General features: G+C 35.4%; 1 protein-coding gene across 2 annotated transcripts in view; it reads left to right on the forward strand.

The window, feature by feature from the left end:
- ZCWPW2 (zinc finger CW-type and PWWP domain containing 2) overlaps positions 1–15,610 on the forward strand; it is a 139,241-nt gene that overhangs the window by 101,338 nt on the left and 22,293 nt on the right. For both annotated transcript variants that reach the window (XM_060022082.1, XM_060022081.1), the window contains exon 5: positions 7,895–7,941. In XM_060022082.1, coding sequence (XP_059878065.1) covers positions 7,895–7,941 — 47 coding nt within the window. The remainder of the gene's footprint in view (positions 1–7,894; positions 7,942–15,610) is intronic.

Genomic DNA, 15,610 nt, shown 5'->3' on the forward strand with positions numbered 1-15,610 from the left:
GCACGGTTTCTGAGAGGAACTGGATGAAATTCTTATATTCCCTCCTTTATAGGTAAGGAGCAAAGATAAGAATTTCCCCTCTCTGGCTTCTTTCAAGAATTTTCTTTATTTTTGATTTTTCTGCAGTTTAAGTAGGACGTGCCTAAGTGTAGTTTTTATTGGCATTTGTCCTGCTTGGTGTTCTCTGAGCTTCCTGGGGCTATGGTTTGGTGTCTGACATTAATTTGGGGAAATTGTCAGTCATTGTTAATTAAAATATTTCTTCTGTCCCTTTCTCTCTCTCTTTTCCTTCTGGAATTCCCATTACACGTGTGTTACACTTTTGTAGTTGTCCCATATATCTTGGGTATTCTGTTCAGTTTTTTTTTCAGTCTTTTTTCTTTTTTCTTTATAGGTTTTAGAAGTTTCTATTGATGTATCCTCAAGGTCAGAGAGTCTTTTCTCAGCTGTGTCCAGTCTACTGATGAGCCCATCAAAGGCATTCTTCATTTCTGTTACAGTGTTTTGATCTCTAGTATTTCTTTTTTATTATTTCTTAGAATTTCTCTATCTCTGCTTACATTGCACACCTGTTCTTGCAAGTTGTCTACTTTTAACGTTAGAGCCCTTGGTATATTAACTGTAGTTGCTTTAAATTCACAGTCTGATAATTCCAACATCTATGCCATATCTGTGTCTGCTTCCAGCGCTTGCTCTGTCACTTCAAACTGTGATTTCCCTTTTAGTATGCCTTGTAATTTTTTGTGGAAAGGTGAATATGATGTACCAGGTAAAAAGAACTGTGTTAAAGAGGCCTTTACTAGTGCAGTGGTAAGGTGTGAGGTAGGGGAGGCATTTTGGAGTCCTGTGATTAGGCCTCAGTCCTGGGCTTTGAGTTTAATGAGTGCTTCTCATTTTTTTTTTACCACTTAGGTGGTCCATGATAGCTAAAGGGGGCTGGAGTTGGAATTCCCTTCCCCCACATGGAAGGCTACAACAGGCTGGATTTGGGCATTTCCCTTCTTCCAGGCTGGTTAGGCTCTGAAAAAACCCCAGTAGGTTAGGTTCTGGTAAAATAGTTTCTCTTGAGGACAGGCCTTGTTAGAAGAATTGAAAGCTCTGGCATATTTCAGAACCCTTACTTTTTTCCTCCCACTGCCTGAAGCACAGGGAATTATTTTCCCAGTTGGCACTGTGAGAACTTGATGGAGCTTCTGGAGGTAAATTCACCAAAGTACATCTCCCTCCCCCAGGACTGGATCCCTCTGGGGTTTTTCTCTCTCAGGCTTGTTCACACTGAGCCTCCAGCACTTTGTGGATTTCAGTTCCTATTTCCCTCCCAGGCATTGGCTCTTGGCAAGGTTTCAACTCCAGTAAATTGTGGTTCTTTTAATTTGCCAGTAAGCAATTTGTCTCTCCAAATTTGGGGGCAGTGGTTTGCCCTGTGAACTCACTCCCTGAGGGATCTAAGAAGAGTTATTGATTTTCAGTCTGTTCATCCTTTTACTTGTTGTTAGGTCGGAGTGGTGACTTCCAAGCTCTTTACTGACGGACAGAAAACTGGACTGTCCTTTTTGTATTTAAGAAAATGCTCTCAGCTGTCATGTTTAAAGAACATACTGACAGTTTTTCTGAGGCCATGAATGGACAAGCTTTAGAAAAATTATTTAAAGAAGAGAAGCCATTGATTTATATTAATATTTGTACCTCTCTCTAATATGGTTGTAAATAAAAATTTTAACATATGTTATGGGTCATGAGGCATAACCATCACTACTCATTTGGAACATTTTCATTTTCTACCTGCAGCTTCTCTTTTATACTTTAAAAATATGATTTGGATGTAGCTCAGAAGAGGCCCTTTTAATTATCCAAATCTACATTTCCGGTTAACTGCTTTTCACTCTGTATGTGAGGGTCCTTACATGCAGAGATTTCTGAAGGGAGGAAATTAAACCTTTCTCACTAGGGAGAATGTAGCTCTTAGAAAGTAGTTAATGCTGCTGAAGTTGAACATGGACCTACTGTTACTATCAGAGAAACCGCTAGTGATTGTTTTGTTTTTAAGTATTACATTAGAATTTCCCTTTGGCATTTGAAATTAGAGTGGTTCTCTTGCATTGGAAGACGATTCCGCAACTTTTGAGCATAAAATGTTCCTTGAACAACAGTTTGGATATTTCTGTTCCCAATTCATCTCCCTACTGGAAATTTTACATAAGAATGACTTACATTTTGAGGAGAAACATAAATTTCTATTCTGTTATCATTAACTCTCAATATATGATCAGGGTCCTTTGGATCCAATTTTAGTTTCTGTGTTTCTTTTTGTGCAGTTTTAGCCATTTGTACAGATTAATATTTCATTGTGATTTTTTATTGTTATCAGAGGTCTTCAAAAGAACGGAGGAAAAAAATTTTTAGATACAACAAAACTTATTCTATCTTGTAACTGCTATCAGGTTTCGCTGGACCACGATCTTATTTTTTCCTCTCTTTTGAAACATTTTGCTATTTTATCATTACTCATCAATTATTTCCAACTATGTTTGAAAGACAAATAATTATTTAAATGGAATAATGATGGAATCACTTAAAAAGAGACAATAGTGAAATATATCATCAATGAACTATTTTTCCTAGTACTACAAGGAGGTCTCTCTCTTTCTCTAACACACATACCAATTAGCTAAAATGGAAGAGAACATTTCTGATTATCTAAAATCCACCAGACATTGTTTTAGGAGCTTTATTTATGTAGATTATATTATTTAAATCTCACAGTATACCAATATATTACTCCTGGGTTATCAGTAAAGAAACTGAAGGTCTGAGAATATACAGTGTTTTATATTTTACACTGTCTAGTATAGTAACTTATGCCGTGTAAATATTCTCTGTATTTCAATTAATACATTATACTAATTTGTTCAGGTACAATGTATATTTCAGATCCATATAATATTTTGAATAAAATACATATATATTTAATTAACTATAAAAAAATTGAGCACCTGTACATATGAAAAATGGTCCCTGCCTTGAGGCACATCTTAGCCTTGCAGAGTGTTTACACATATATAGAAGTAACCATAATATCAGTACAAGTTAGAAAGTTCTATAGACTAAGGTGACTATGGATTTGCAAAAGAGGTGGGAATTTCTCCTAGTTGAAGGATGTGTTGGTAGATGGTCTTGTACGTTCATCAGTAGGGAAAAAGTGTACTCCAGAAGAAGGGATTATTTCAAGCACACAGCTGAGCACAGGAAAAAGGGCAGTTTACATGTGGCCAAACAGTTGTAGGTATAAATATAATAACCTGCTCCTCTAGATTTCTATGTTTTATGCAAATAGCTTTTTAACTACAAAATTTGCTTTTAGATAGCAAGCATTTATTTTCTCTTATATTCATGGGTATTTATCCTTTTTGTTTGTTTTACATGTTCATTGTGAATTAAAATTCTATATTGATAAATTAAATTTCTATACATTTTTCTTTAATGTTAAATGTAACCCTAAAACTTTACAATTAATGTCCATAGCTCTTTGCATTTTTCATTACCACAATATTAAGGTTTCTAAAACATATCTATGAATAAATATTTACATATAATTATTCAATTATGGAATTCCAGATTGAACATTTTTTAAAAATCCAACAGTTGTGCCAATGATTTTTACTAATACACACACATGTATACTTCTGCTCATATCAAAATGATATCTTGAAGTAATTTTCTATACAGTTGACCCTTGAACAACGTGGGTTGGAACTGCGTGAGTCCACTTACATGCAGATTTCAACGAATTCACTTAATAAGTATATGGAAAGTTTTGGGGAGATTTGTGACAACTTGAAAAAATTCACAGATGAACTGCATAGCCTAGAAATATTGAAAAAATTAAGAAAAAGGTATGTCATGAATGATTAAAATATATGTAGATACTAGTCTATTTTATCATTTACTGCCATGAAATATGCACAAATCTATTATAAAAAGTTAAAATTTATCAAAATGTATGCAAACACAGATCGTATGTGGAACCATTCATAGTCGAGAGAAATGTAAACAAGCATAAAGATGCAGTATTAAGCCATGATTGCATAAAGATAACTGTGATACATACTGTACTATGGTAATACTTTCCTAGCCATCTCCTGCTGCTGTAGCAGTGAGCCCAAACGTAGTGCACATCTGCTTAAAACGCTGTGACACCAGTCACCTCTACATGAGCACTTCGTCTTTCCACTAAGTTGCATATCACAGTAGAAAGTTCTTTCTCGTGGTTCTCATGTATTTGGTTGGCCAAAAAGTTCATTCGGTTTTAAGTAAAAATAAAAGACGCGTTTTTCATTTTTACCAAGAATTTTATTGAACAATGTATTCACTAACTGAACGAATTTTTTGGCCAGCCCAATATTTTCCATAATATTTACTGCAATACCATAAACCCTGAATAACACCATGGGACCCACAAAGTGCCACTCGTGATGTTGGAAGTGCTCCCAAGAAATAAGTCATGCTTGGTATGTACCATAGATTGAGGTCTGCAGCTGAAGTTGCCACCATTTCAAGATGGGTGAATCCAACCATTGTTTAAAAATAAAAAAGAGAAGGAAAGGAAATTTGTGAAGCTGTCACTGTGGTTACACCAGCATGTGAAAAACCTTGCACTTTTTGTGCAGTACCTTTTTATCTTGAAGATGTGGCCTTAATGTGGGTGCAGGTTTGCTATCAGAAGGACATACCTTAGACTCTAATATGATTCAAGAAAAAGTGAGGTCATTATTTGCCAACTTAAAGCAAATGGAAGGTGAAGGATCTAAAGTTGGAGAATTTAATGCCTGCAAAGGATGGTTGGATAATTTTAGAAAGAGGTTTGGCTTAAAAGTCAAGATAACAGGAGAAGCAGCTTCTGCTGACCAAGAGGCAAGAGACAAGTTCCCAGACACCATTAAATCACTGAGGAGAAAGGATGTCTGCCTGAACAGATTTTTAATGCAAACGAAAGTGCATTCTGGAAAAAAATGCCACAAAGGATATTTGTTAGTAAGCAAAAGAAGCGAGTATCAGGATTTAAAGCAGGAAAGAATAGGCTAACTGTATAATTTTGTGCAAAGGCAGTTGGGTTTATGATCAGGACTGCCCTTATCCATAAAGCTGCAAACCCATAAAACTTGAAGGGAAAAGATAAACAGCAGCTGCCAGTCTTTTGGTTGTACTACAAGAAGAAGGCCTGGATGACAAGAAGCCTTTTTCTGGATTGGTTTCATCTGTGTTTTGTCCCTGAAGTCAGGAAGTACTTTGCCAGGAAGGGACTGCCTTTTAAAGTTCTTCTGATATTAGACAATGCCCCTGGCCACCCAAAACCCCATGAGTTCAACACTGAAGGCGTCAAAGTGGCCTACTTGCCCCCCAAACACAACGTCTCTAATTCAGAGGGTCATAAGGACCTTGTAAGGCTCATTACTCACAGTGCTCTATGGAAAGGATTGTCAACGCTGTGGAAGAGAATCCTGATAGAACGTTGTGAAAGTCTGGAAGGATTATACCATTGAAGATGCCATTGTTGTTATAGAAAAAGTCGTGAAAGCCATCAAGCCTGAAACAATAAATCACTGCTGGAGAAGACTGTGACCAGATGTTGGGCATACTTCACGGGATTTACGATGGAGCCAATCAAGGAAATCATGAAAGAGATTGTGGATAAGGCAAAAAGGGTGGGGGGCAAAGAGTTTCAAGATATGGATCTTGGAGAAATTCAAGAGCTAAGAGACACCACACGAGAGGAATTAACAGATGAGTGCTTCTGAACCAGGGCTAGATGAGGAAGAGGATGTAGAAGAAGCAGTGCCAGAAAACAAATTGACATCAGACAAGCTGGCAGAAGGTTTCCGAATATTCAAGACGGGTTTTGACTTTTTACGACATGGACTCTTCTATGATATGGGCTAAAGCAAAACAACAGAAACCCTTCTACGATACAGGCACTGAAACTAAAGCAAACGGTGGAAGAAGGGTTGGTACCATATAGAAACATTTTTGGAGAAATGAAAAAGCAAAAAAGTCAGACAGAAATTAAGATGTACTTCTGTAAAGCTACACCAAATATGCCTGCCTCTCCTGTCTCCCCTTCCATCTCCTCCACTTTGTCTGCCTCTGCCACCCCTGAGACAGCAAGTCCAACCCCTCCTCCTCTTCCTTCTCCTCGGCCTAGTCAGCATGAAGTTGATGAGGATGAAGATCTTTATGATGATCCACTTCTACTCAATGAATAGTAAATAATCATCTTGCCATACAGTTAATAAACTTATCTGTTGTGTATTATGAGAGTATCTTCATGTGAAAATCGAATACTTGTGTGGCAAGTACTGTATGAGACTTTTTGTGTCCTCATCATCATCAACGCCCAAGTATTCATCATGTAGAACATTGTGTGCAAGGTGTGTTTTGAGGTGGATAGCCTAACCTTATATAGGCATAAGGTGAGTGATGTTTAACATAAAAGTAATAACATGTTAGTTTTCTTACTGTCTTATAACTTTGCTTTCAAAGAATTATATTACCATACAGTATGTCTCTCTTCCTCTCTCTCATAATTGGAGATACTGCATATTAACCTATCATCACAGGTAAGGGTTTTTAAACAAAATGTAACAGTGTTTCCCATCCTATCTTATGAGTATGACTGTACTACTCTATGCCATAAAAATGTGATAACCATTCATTCATTAGTGTATAGGAAAGGCTACTGTGAAACAATCATATCAATTACACTAGGCAACCATAAAGCAGTCATGTTGCTGTTTCTTTGTTAAACATGAATTTCATTTTCACATTATCTTTTAATTTTTGATGTCTAGTGTTAGTAATACATATGACATCTACAGTGTTTTGTATCATAGAAGACATTATTGCTGTAGGTACTGACAGGCAGATGATTAATCTTGTAAACAGATAACTTACAGCACTGATATATACAGTACAGTACTGTAAATGTTTTTTCTCTTACTATTTGCTTAATAACATTTTCTTTTCTCTGGCTTACTTTATTGTAAGAATATAGTGTATAATACATATAACATATAAAATATGTGTTACTCGACTGTTTATGTTATCACTAAGGCTTCCAGTCAACAGTAGGCTATTAGTTGTTAAGTTTTAGGGTAGTCAAAAATTATACGTGGATTTTTCACTGTGCAAGGGGTCTGCACTTTAAATCCACATGTTGTTCAAAGGTCATCTGTTCTCTATTTGATTAGACTCTTCATTATTGCTGAGTCTTTCTCTGATGCACTGTTGGCAGCTCAGGGACCCCAGATGGAGGCAGCAGGCATAAAACTTAGGGATTTGTAGTCAAATGGATCTGCCCCCACTGCATGACCTCATGCAGTGAAGTGCAGATGGAGTACGCCCCTTTTAAAACTATCATGAAGATTAAATAAGATATTGTCTCTATAAAGTCTTTATTACATGTCTGGCTGGTAGTATGGGGTTGGCCAAAAAGTTCGTTAGAGTTTTTCCAAACTTTTTGGCCAGCCCAATAGATGTACACATAGAGGTAGCTGGGATTTAATTCCAGATCCTACATACTCTAGAGCACATAGGCTGACCATAAGCTGTCTAGAAATGAGATACACTAGATGCTAGCTGGTGGACATCCAACCAGCCATCAGATTTAAGGGAGGAGGTTTGTCAAATAAGTATACCAATCCCTGATGTTATTACTTTTGGATTACTTTGTTTTACTCAACTCTGGGAGCTGAGTTTGTTAGCATTTTGATCAAAAGAACCACTGAAAACACATATCATGGTATGAGAAAGTAGAAAATTCTAACTGTGTAATGTTGCATTTATTTGAATAGGAGTGTAGTTCACTTTTTTGAAGCAGCCATACCTTATTATCTTACAGACAAATCCAAAGCAGATGGCAAAGTTGCTGTGGTGGCCAAGAAAGGGGTAAGATCATGTTTTATTAAATCAAATATACAGACTTCAAATTCAATCTGATTAACACTATTTTTAAAAGAAAATTAAATTAATATTTTAAATCAAAATGACATATAATCAAATTTTTCTTCTAAATGTTAGTTGACACTAAAAATTTAATATTTATAGTTACTTTTATCAATGTTATAGAATTATCAAATATTAGAATAATAGAAAATTGTAAGTTAACAAGTAAACAATTGCTTTTATTTGTACATGCTCTCATATACTAAAATATTTTTAATATGTCATGTTATTATAATGTATGGAAAATTCAAATAATTAAAATTCACAGCTTAATATGGACTTTACCTTAAAGTTAAGTAGAGAACAGTATCAGACATTTGTATGAATCTTTTTAATGAAAATTTATAAAGTTAATAGCATTTTAAAAGAATTTTTAAAATTTAACATGTCATTCTATACATTGTGTGTGGAGATATGTTTAACTCTAGTTACTGTCAAAACTGTGATTGGGATAGGTTGAGCCTTGACAGTCTCCTTAAGTGACAATATTCTCGAATAGTAGTTTCTCTCCTTGTGTCCACCACTATCAATGCTTTTCCCACTCCCTTGCCAGCTTTAGATATCACCAATTTTTACATATTTGCCAATATTTGAAAGGAGAAAAATATGCCATTTTTATTTCAATCTGCTGTTATTTATTCTTTTATTTTAGTGAGGTTGAGCATTTTTCATATATTTATTGGACATATTTCTTCTGAAAACTGCCTGTGCATATCCTTGCCCATTTCTTCCATGAGCTTTTTTTACTTTGATTGATTGATTTATAGGTTGAACTGCTTCTTTGGATCTTCATTTCCTTATGAAGGCTCCCCTGTCACATAAAACTTACCTTAGATAAATTTGTATGCTTTTCTCTTTTTAATCTATCTTTTGTTACAGGGGCCCCAACTGAGAGCTTAGAAGAATAGAGGAAAAAGACATTTTTCCTCCCCTACACTAAAACCAGTTATCCGAATACCATTTATTGACTAATAAATAATCTTTCCCTTCTTTACTTTACTGTTTTTCTTTTGTTATCTTCTTTATAGTATATAGTATACCTTCTTCATAATATAACATACGGCATTTAACATGTCAAAATATCTGTTTCTATATCACGTATCTAGTCTTAAAAGAATTCTAAATTGCTGTAATTATTGTTTCTCTATCTTTTCTTTAATGTGTGGATTGGTGATCCTTCATTACCCTACTTTTTCAAAAATTGTTTTCATAGTTCTTGCCTGTTTAGTTTTTCAGATTGTATGTATATTATGATGAATTGACATTTTAAAAACCCTTTCTGTTTGGGGAGAGACTGTCCCTCCCAAGACTAGCACAGGGTACATCTTTCATATGGACCAACTAATTCCAAACCCACATCACCCAACTACCTTCTTATCAAATACCAAGCCAGTATTGCCCCTGCCCTAAATTATCCCAGGCCCAGGTTCCAGCCAATGGAGACCACCCCTCTAGACCAAAGCCTTCCAGAATTATTCAAAGTAGCCAGTCCTAAACTGTTTACCCTACCCTACATTTCCTTTCCCATGGAAACCTCAATAAAGGCACAATTTAAATAGTTTTAACAACATACGGATGAACTTTAGAAATATTTAGTTAATTCTCCCAGGAAAAATTCTGTTGAGGTGATGATTGGTATTGTAGAAAATCTATGTATTCATTTGGAGAGAAATTACATGTTTATAAAGTGAATGCACACACGTAGAAATATGTCTCTTTATCATTTTTTCTTTAGTTTTTTTCAATGTAGAATTTTACATATTTCTAACTAAGGCCTTCCCACATTATTTGTTACTAATTGGAAAAGGATCTCTTTTTTCTAATGAAAAAGAAAATCATTTTTATTTATTTATTTTTGGTTGCATTGGGTCTTCGTTGCTGTATGTGGGCTTTCTCTAGTTGTGGCAAGTGGGGGCTACACTTTGTTGCGGTGTGTGGGCTTCTCATTACAGTGGCTTCTCGTTGCAGAGCTTGGGTTCCAGCTGTGCAGGCTTCAGTAGTTGCAGCACGCAGGCTGCTTCTACTTAGTAGTTGCGGCACGTGGCCCCTAGAGTGCAGGCTCAGTAGTTGTGGTGCACAGGCTTAGTTGCTCCATGGCATGTGGGATCTTCCCGGACCAGGGATCGAACCCTTGTCCCCTGCGTTGGCAGGTGGATTCTTAACCACTCTGCCACCAGGAAGCCCCCTCTAAACTTTTTTAGCTTATATATAGAAAGTATGTATGTATGCATATCTTTTTTTCTAACACTTTATTTTTATTAATGCCAAGAGTTTAACTTATACCTCTTGAAAGGCAAAATTAATGACCACTTTTCTTGATTTATACATTTATGTATAAGGAATTCAAGCTATTATATTTTCGGATAAAAAAAATTTTCCCCCAAATTATTGCAAAAATTCTTCATAATAAGCAGGAAAATTTCATTAGCCCAATTGCAGAAGTCGCTTACATTTTATGAGTAGATGTCTGGATATTTGTGCTAATTAATAAGCTTGCTTATTAACATAGAATTCATGTACTGCAGCTCACTTGATTCACTTAGCTTTATATGCATCTTTCCACAAAGATAAATATTATAATAGATCTCTACGGCTGGCTTCTAGCACCAGGCAGAGAGATACCTCAGGAAAGAATAGTAAGTAGAAGAACCCCTTGGGAAGAGTCACAGTCACGTTTCAAAACTCATTTAATTTCCTTTTGGATTTTACTTTTCTTCACCTTTCCATAGACCAGTGTTCCCAAAACTTGAATCATTCAGGTATTCCATCATCATTTTGCCATTTTCTGTGCTGTTAGTTACTGTAGTTTTCTTTCATTTGATTAACCTTTTTAGTAATTTAATTTTTTTATTGAGGTAAAATTTAAACACCGTGAAATGCACAGACCTTAAGGGTGGAGTTTGATGAGTTTTTCTTAAGTGTATATACCCATGTAACTACCATTCCAGATTAAAATAGAGAACATTTTCATTACCCCAAAAAGTGTCCTAACCAAAATTTTAAGATGTAAATGTACTCTTTTGATGTGAGTTGCATTTTCAAATATATAAATAAATATATATTAATATAGAAAATTGTCCATTTATCACTTTAAATCATCAGCGGAAACCTTCACATAGAAAGTTCTTTTTGTACTAATTTCAGTTTCTCTGTTCTCAAACTCTGTGCCACTCTATGGCAGTATTATGAAACAGCCTTCCAGGGGAGTGATTTTTAACAAGATATTCTTTAGTAACTTAAAAACTAAACCTGCCTAATTAGGTTGCAAGCTTATCTTGAATTAAAATCTATAGGAATTCTGTAGGATAACTATTAGTAGGAAAGTAGTAAAATTAGACAAAATGGATTAATTGTTGATATCCAGAAACTTTTATATACCATTTATGAGAACAAGCAAAGACCCCTTGATTTAGAGTAACTCTTTTCTGGTGTGGATGATTATATTTGTTTCTTAAATAGAAAAGTCTACTATGGGACTTATATATTGGCTTAACCCTGTTTTTGACTTGACTTTCAGTTTATGGATCTGACTTCAATCAAACTGACCTCCTTGTAGGCGCCTCTTGTTTTCAGGGGTTTCAGGTCTGAAAGGGAGTGTTTTGAGAGGTGGAAGTGGTGGGGGGTATCCTAATCCGATGACTTGTCCCAGTGCACTGATTTATCTGAGAAAATTCAAAGTTTAGTTATGCAGACCTGGTACTTGGTAAACAGAAATTCATCTTTATCAGTAATATCCTCTCTTAACTTTTAAGAATTGTTTTCATCCTAATTACTAAAAAACAAAATATCATTTTTAAAATGTCACCATGTATAATAATAGAAGATTGTATTAATTTTTGTTTCTCTGCACATTATGCCCATTTGAAAATTCACTCAAGGTATTAATTCACTTGGAATTCAAGTTTAGTAATACTTAAAATCTAGTGTCACAGATTCCAGAAATTCAAAACTTTTCAACCATAACTCTCCACGTTTTCTATTCTATATTTTAACTTTGAGCCAGAAGGCAATAAAAAGAATTCTACAAAATGTGATTGCTCTTTTGTTAAGATACAAAAACCTTTTCAACTTGAATCCTACTAATCACATGAAGAGCAGGTGTTGTCCTTTGTTATTTGGGACTAAAGGTTGTATTATGCAGCTTTCTTCAGTTTTGTTGATTATATTCATTACAAGTATAGTCCTTTCTCTCATCCAGACACACAAATTATGACTCCAACATCAAGCTACACACACGATGAATCTGTGTTTCTTCCAAAGTTTGGGATATTTCTCATTCACCGTCACCTTCCTCATCCCATTCCATTATAACCAAAACCAATCTTACTAATCCATAGAAAAGTGGATATAACATACAAAAGGAATTTGAATGTAGCTATTGCACTAGATATTAAAAATGATCTTTCTATGTCTAATAGAAATAGCTATTGTTTTCCTGTTTGCAGAGGGAAGTTGTTATCATTGGAAAAAGTATGCTAGTGAAAATTAGTAGAATTTACATATAACTTATTAGAATGAATCTATAATTTTAAATTTATAAACATTTGGCTTCTGCCCATAATAGCTTCTTCAAACTTTTTATTTAGATTAGACAACACAAGCCTATTTCTTTTCTTTGAAGACACATAAATTATTACTTTAAATTCTTTAAAATTGTAATGACTTTGGGGTGATATTTTTTATGTACTAATACCTTTACTTTGCTTCAAAAATAATTTGCTCTGTTATGAAATATGTATATTAGGTACACATCTTAAATCTGTACTCCCCCACATACTGGGAACACAGTCACCCAGATCAAACAAAGGGAGGTGTATCTTGCATATCCTTCCATGAATCTAGGCTCAAGAATGTCTTTCATTTCAACCTCTGGGATCCTCAGCTGATGTAAAGACTTGGATCCAAATAAAATATTTTAAAGAATAGTCTTTTTTTAAAAAAAAAAGTGTGCTGTTGTGCAGAGTCTGTCTATTCCTGTGTAGGGGAGATCATCTTCTTTTGCATGTTGCTGAGGATTAATGTTCAGAATTTGACAGTGATTGTGGGTTAAAGAATCAGGCCAATTATCCTTACTACTCAAGTTGATGGAGAGAAAAGTGGTAAAATAGATAATGAAGGTCTCAAAATTTGTTCTTTAGTCCAGAAAGAATAGTGTAATATGGGTACTATAATCATTGAATGTTCTCTATACATCGGCTTTTTAGGATTTAATTGAAATACGTAGATTCTAGACAGTCTTCCTGAGAAATCTTACCTTTTCCCAACATTCCTCTTGCTAAAATATCCAGTGACTTAGGAAAAACTATACACAAATAGGAATTGTTTTCAACAGACTTGGATTTTTAGACAGTGTCCAATTGCAAGTCAAATAATCTAACTTACCAGCTTCATTCAATCGGATAAACAACTGATATAAGTTCTGCTTTTTTCTGATTTCCATGGAACTCTTTCCTCTCTGGACACTCTGTTCCTATTAGTCCTTAGTATTCTGAAGCTCTATATAAATGTGAGTACAATCTGTGCTATTTAAAAAATAATAAACTTCCTGAATTTCTGTGTTCTATCACTGGTATAGCTAGATGGTCAAAGACTGTTTAAAAAAAAAAATCAAGTGCAAGACTTCAAAATTTATCAGTGAAGTACATAGTCATATAGTTCCTTGAGGTGTCCTGTTACTTCTGTCCTCAGCCAAGATTGGGAGGTGTTAATAGAAGGCCTTTTCATGCCTTCTGTTTAAGGTGGTCTAGTGGTCAATTTCTATTTTAGGGGAAAATATTCTCCTGTGTCTCAGCTCACTGCTTGACCACACACTCCAGTATTTTTTCTAGTAAGCTCCTCAAAGCAGAGAAATCCACAGTGCTTTAGTGTGAACTTATACGTGGCTGAAGAGAGTGCAAGGGACAACTAGATGTTTATAAGTCATGTTGCCAGGGACTGGTCTCTGATATTGTCCAAATCTCACAGGAATACCCCTCTACTGATGATTGACCAGAGTGAAACATTGGTCATTAGCAGATATCTATGTAAGAAACACTGGATTTGTAGGTGATCTGTTGAAATCATGTTTAAATAGGGCTAGAAAATGATCATTTCAACCTTCCTTCGTTTTCAAAGAAGTGTTAAAAACAAATATTATCTGAACCCGAAGACTTAACTTTATTATTGGTACTCTCCAGATACTCAGATTAAGTAATAACCATCTTTTACAATGTTGCATGAAGCCAGTTTTCTTCCTTTTCCAAGCATATATTTCCCAGCAGATTTACTAAAGGGGAATGAGAATATTGGCTTTTCCTTCTATATGATGACTTTTGACAAGGAGTTTATGTACATTATTCAAGATACAGATTCCTTCTTTTGTCAAAGTAGGCAGCTCTTTACTGATTACTGACTGACAATTATTCTCAAAAGGTTACAAAACATATTTATGTCTTCTATGAGCATAAATTGCTAATCAAAATTTTACAACCTCAGATTTAGCACAGCTAACAAACTTGTTCTTCTTGCTTAAAGAGATTTTTAATTTTGGGACTTCCCTGGAGGTCCAGTGGTTAACAATCCATGCCTCCACTGCAGGGGGCTTGGGTTCCATCCCTGGTTGGGGAACTAAGATCCTGCATGCCACATGGCCAAAAGAAAAAAAAAAAAGGTTTTCTTTGTTGTTGTTGTTGTTTTGTGTGTGTGTGTGTGTGTTTTGTTTTACATCTTTACTGGAGTATAATTGCTTTACAATGGTGTGTTAGTTTCTGCTTTATAACAAAGTGAATCAGTTATACATATACATATGTTCCCATATCTCTTCCCTCTTGCGTCTCCCTCCCTCCCACCCTCCCTATCCCACCCCTTTAGGTGGTCACAAAGCACCAAGCTGATCTCCCTGTGCTATGCAGCTGCTTCCCACTAGCTATCTATTTTACGTTTGGTAGTGTATATATGTCCATGCCACTCTCTCGCTTTGTCACAGCTTACCCTTCCCCCTCCCCATATCCTCAAGTCCATTCTCTAGTAGGTCTGTGTCTTTATTCCTGTCTTACCCCTAGGTTCTTCATGACATTTTTTTATTCTTAAATTGCATATATATGTGTTAGCATATGGTATTTGTCTTTCTCTTTCTGACTTACTTCACTCTGTGTGACAGACTCTAGGTCCATCCACCTCATTACAAATAGCTCAATTTCGTTTCTTTTTATGGCTGAGTAATATTCCATTGTAATATGTGCCACATCTTCTTTATCCATTCATCCGATGACGGGCACTTAGGTTGTTTCCATCTCCAGGCTATTGTAAATAGAGCTGCAATGAACATTTTGCTACATGACTCTTTTTGAATTATGGTTTCCTCAGGGTATATGCCCAGTAGTGGGATTGCTGGGTCATATGGTAGTTCTATTTGTAGTTTTTTAAGGAACTTCCATACTGTTCTCCATAGTGGCTGTACCAATTCACATCCCCACCAGCAGTGCAAGAGTGTTCCCTTTTCTCCACACACTCTCCAGCATTTATTGTTTCTAGATTTTTTGATGATGGCCATTCTGACTGGTGTGAGATGATATCTCATTGTACTTTTGATTTGCATTTCTCTAATGATTAATGATGTTGAGCATTCTTTCAT

Source organism: Delphinus delphis, chromosome 10, assembly GCF_949987515.2.
Source record: "Delphinus delphis chromosome 10, mDelDel1.2, whole genome shotgun sequence".
NCBI classification, from domain to species: Eukaryota; Metazoa; Chordata; class Mammalia; order Artiodactyla; family Delphinidae; genus Delphinus; species Delphinus delphis.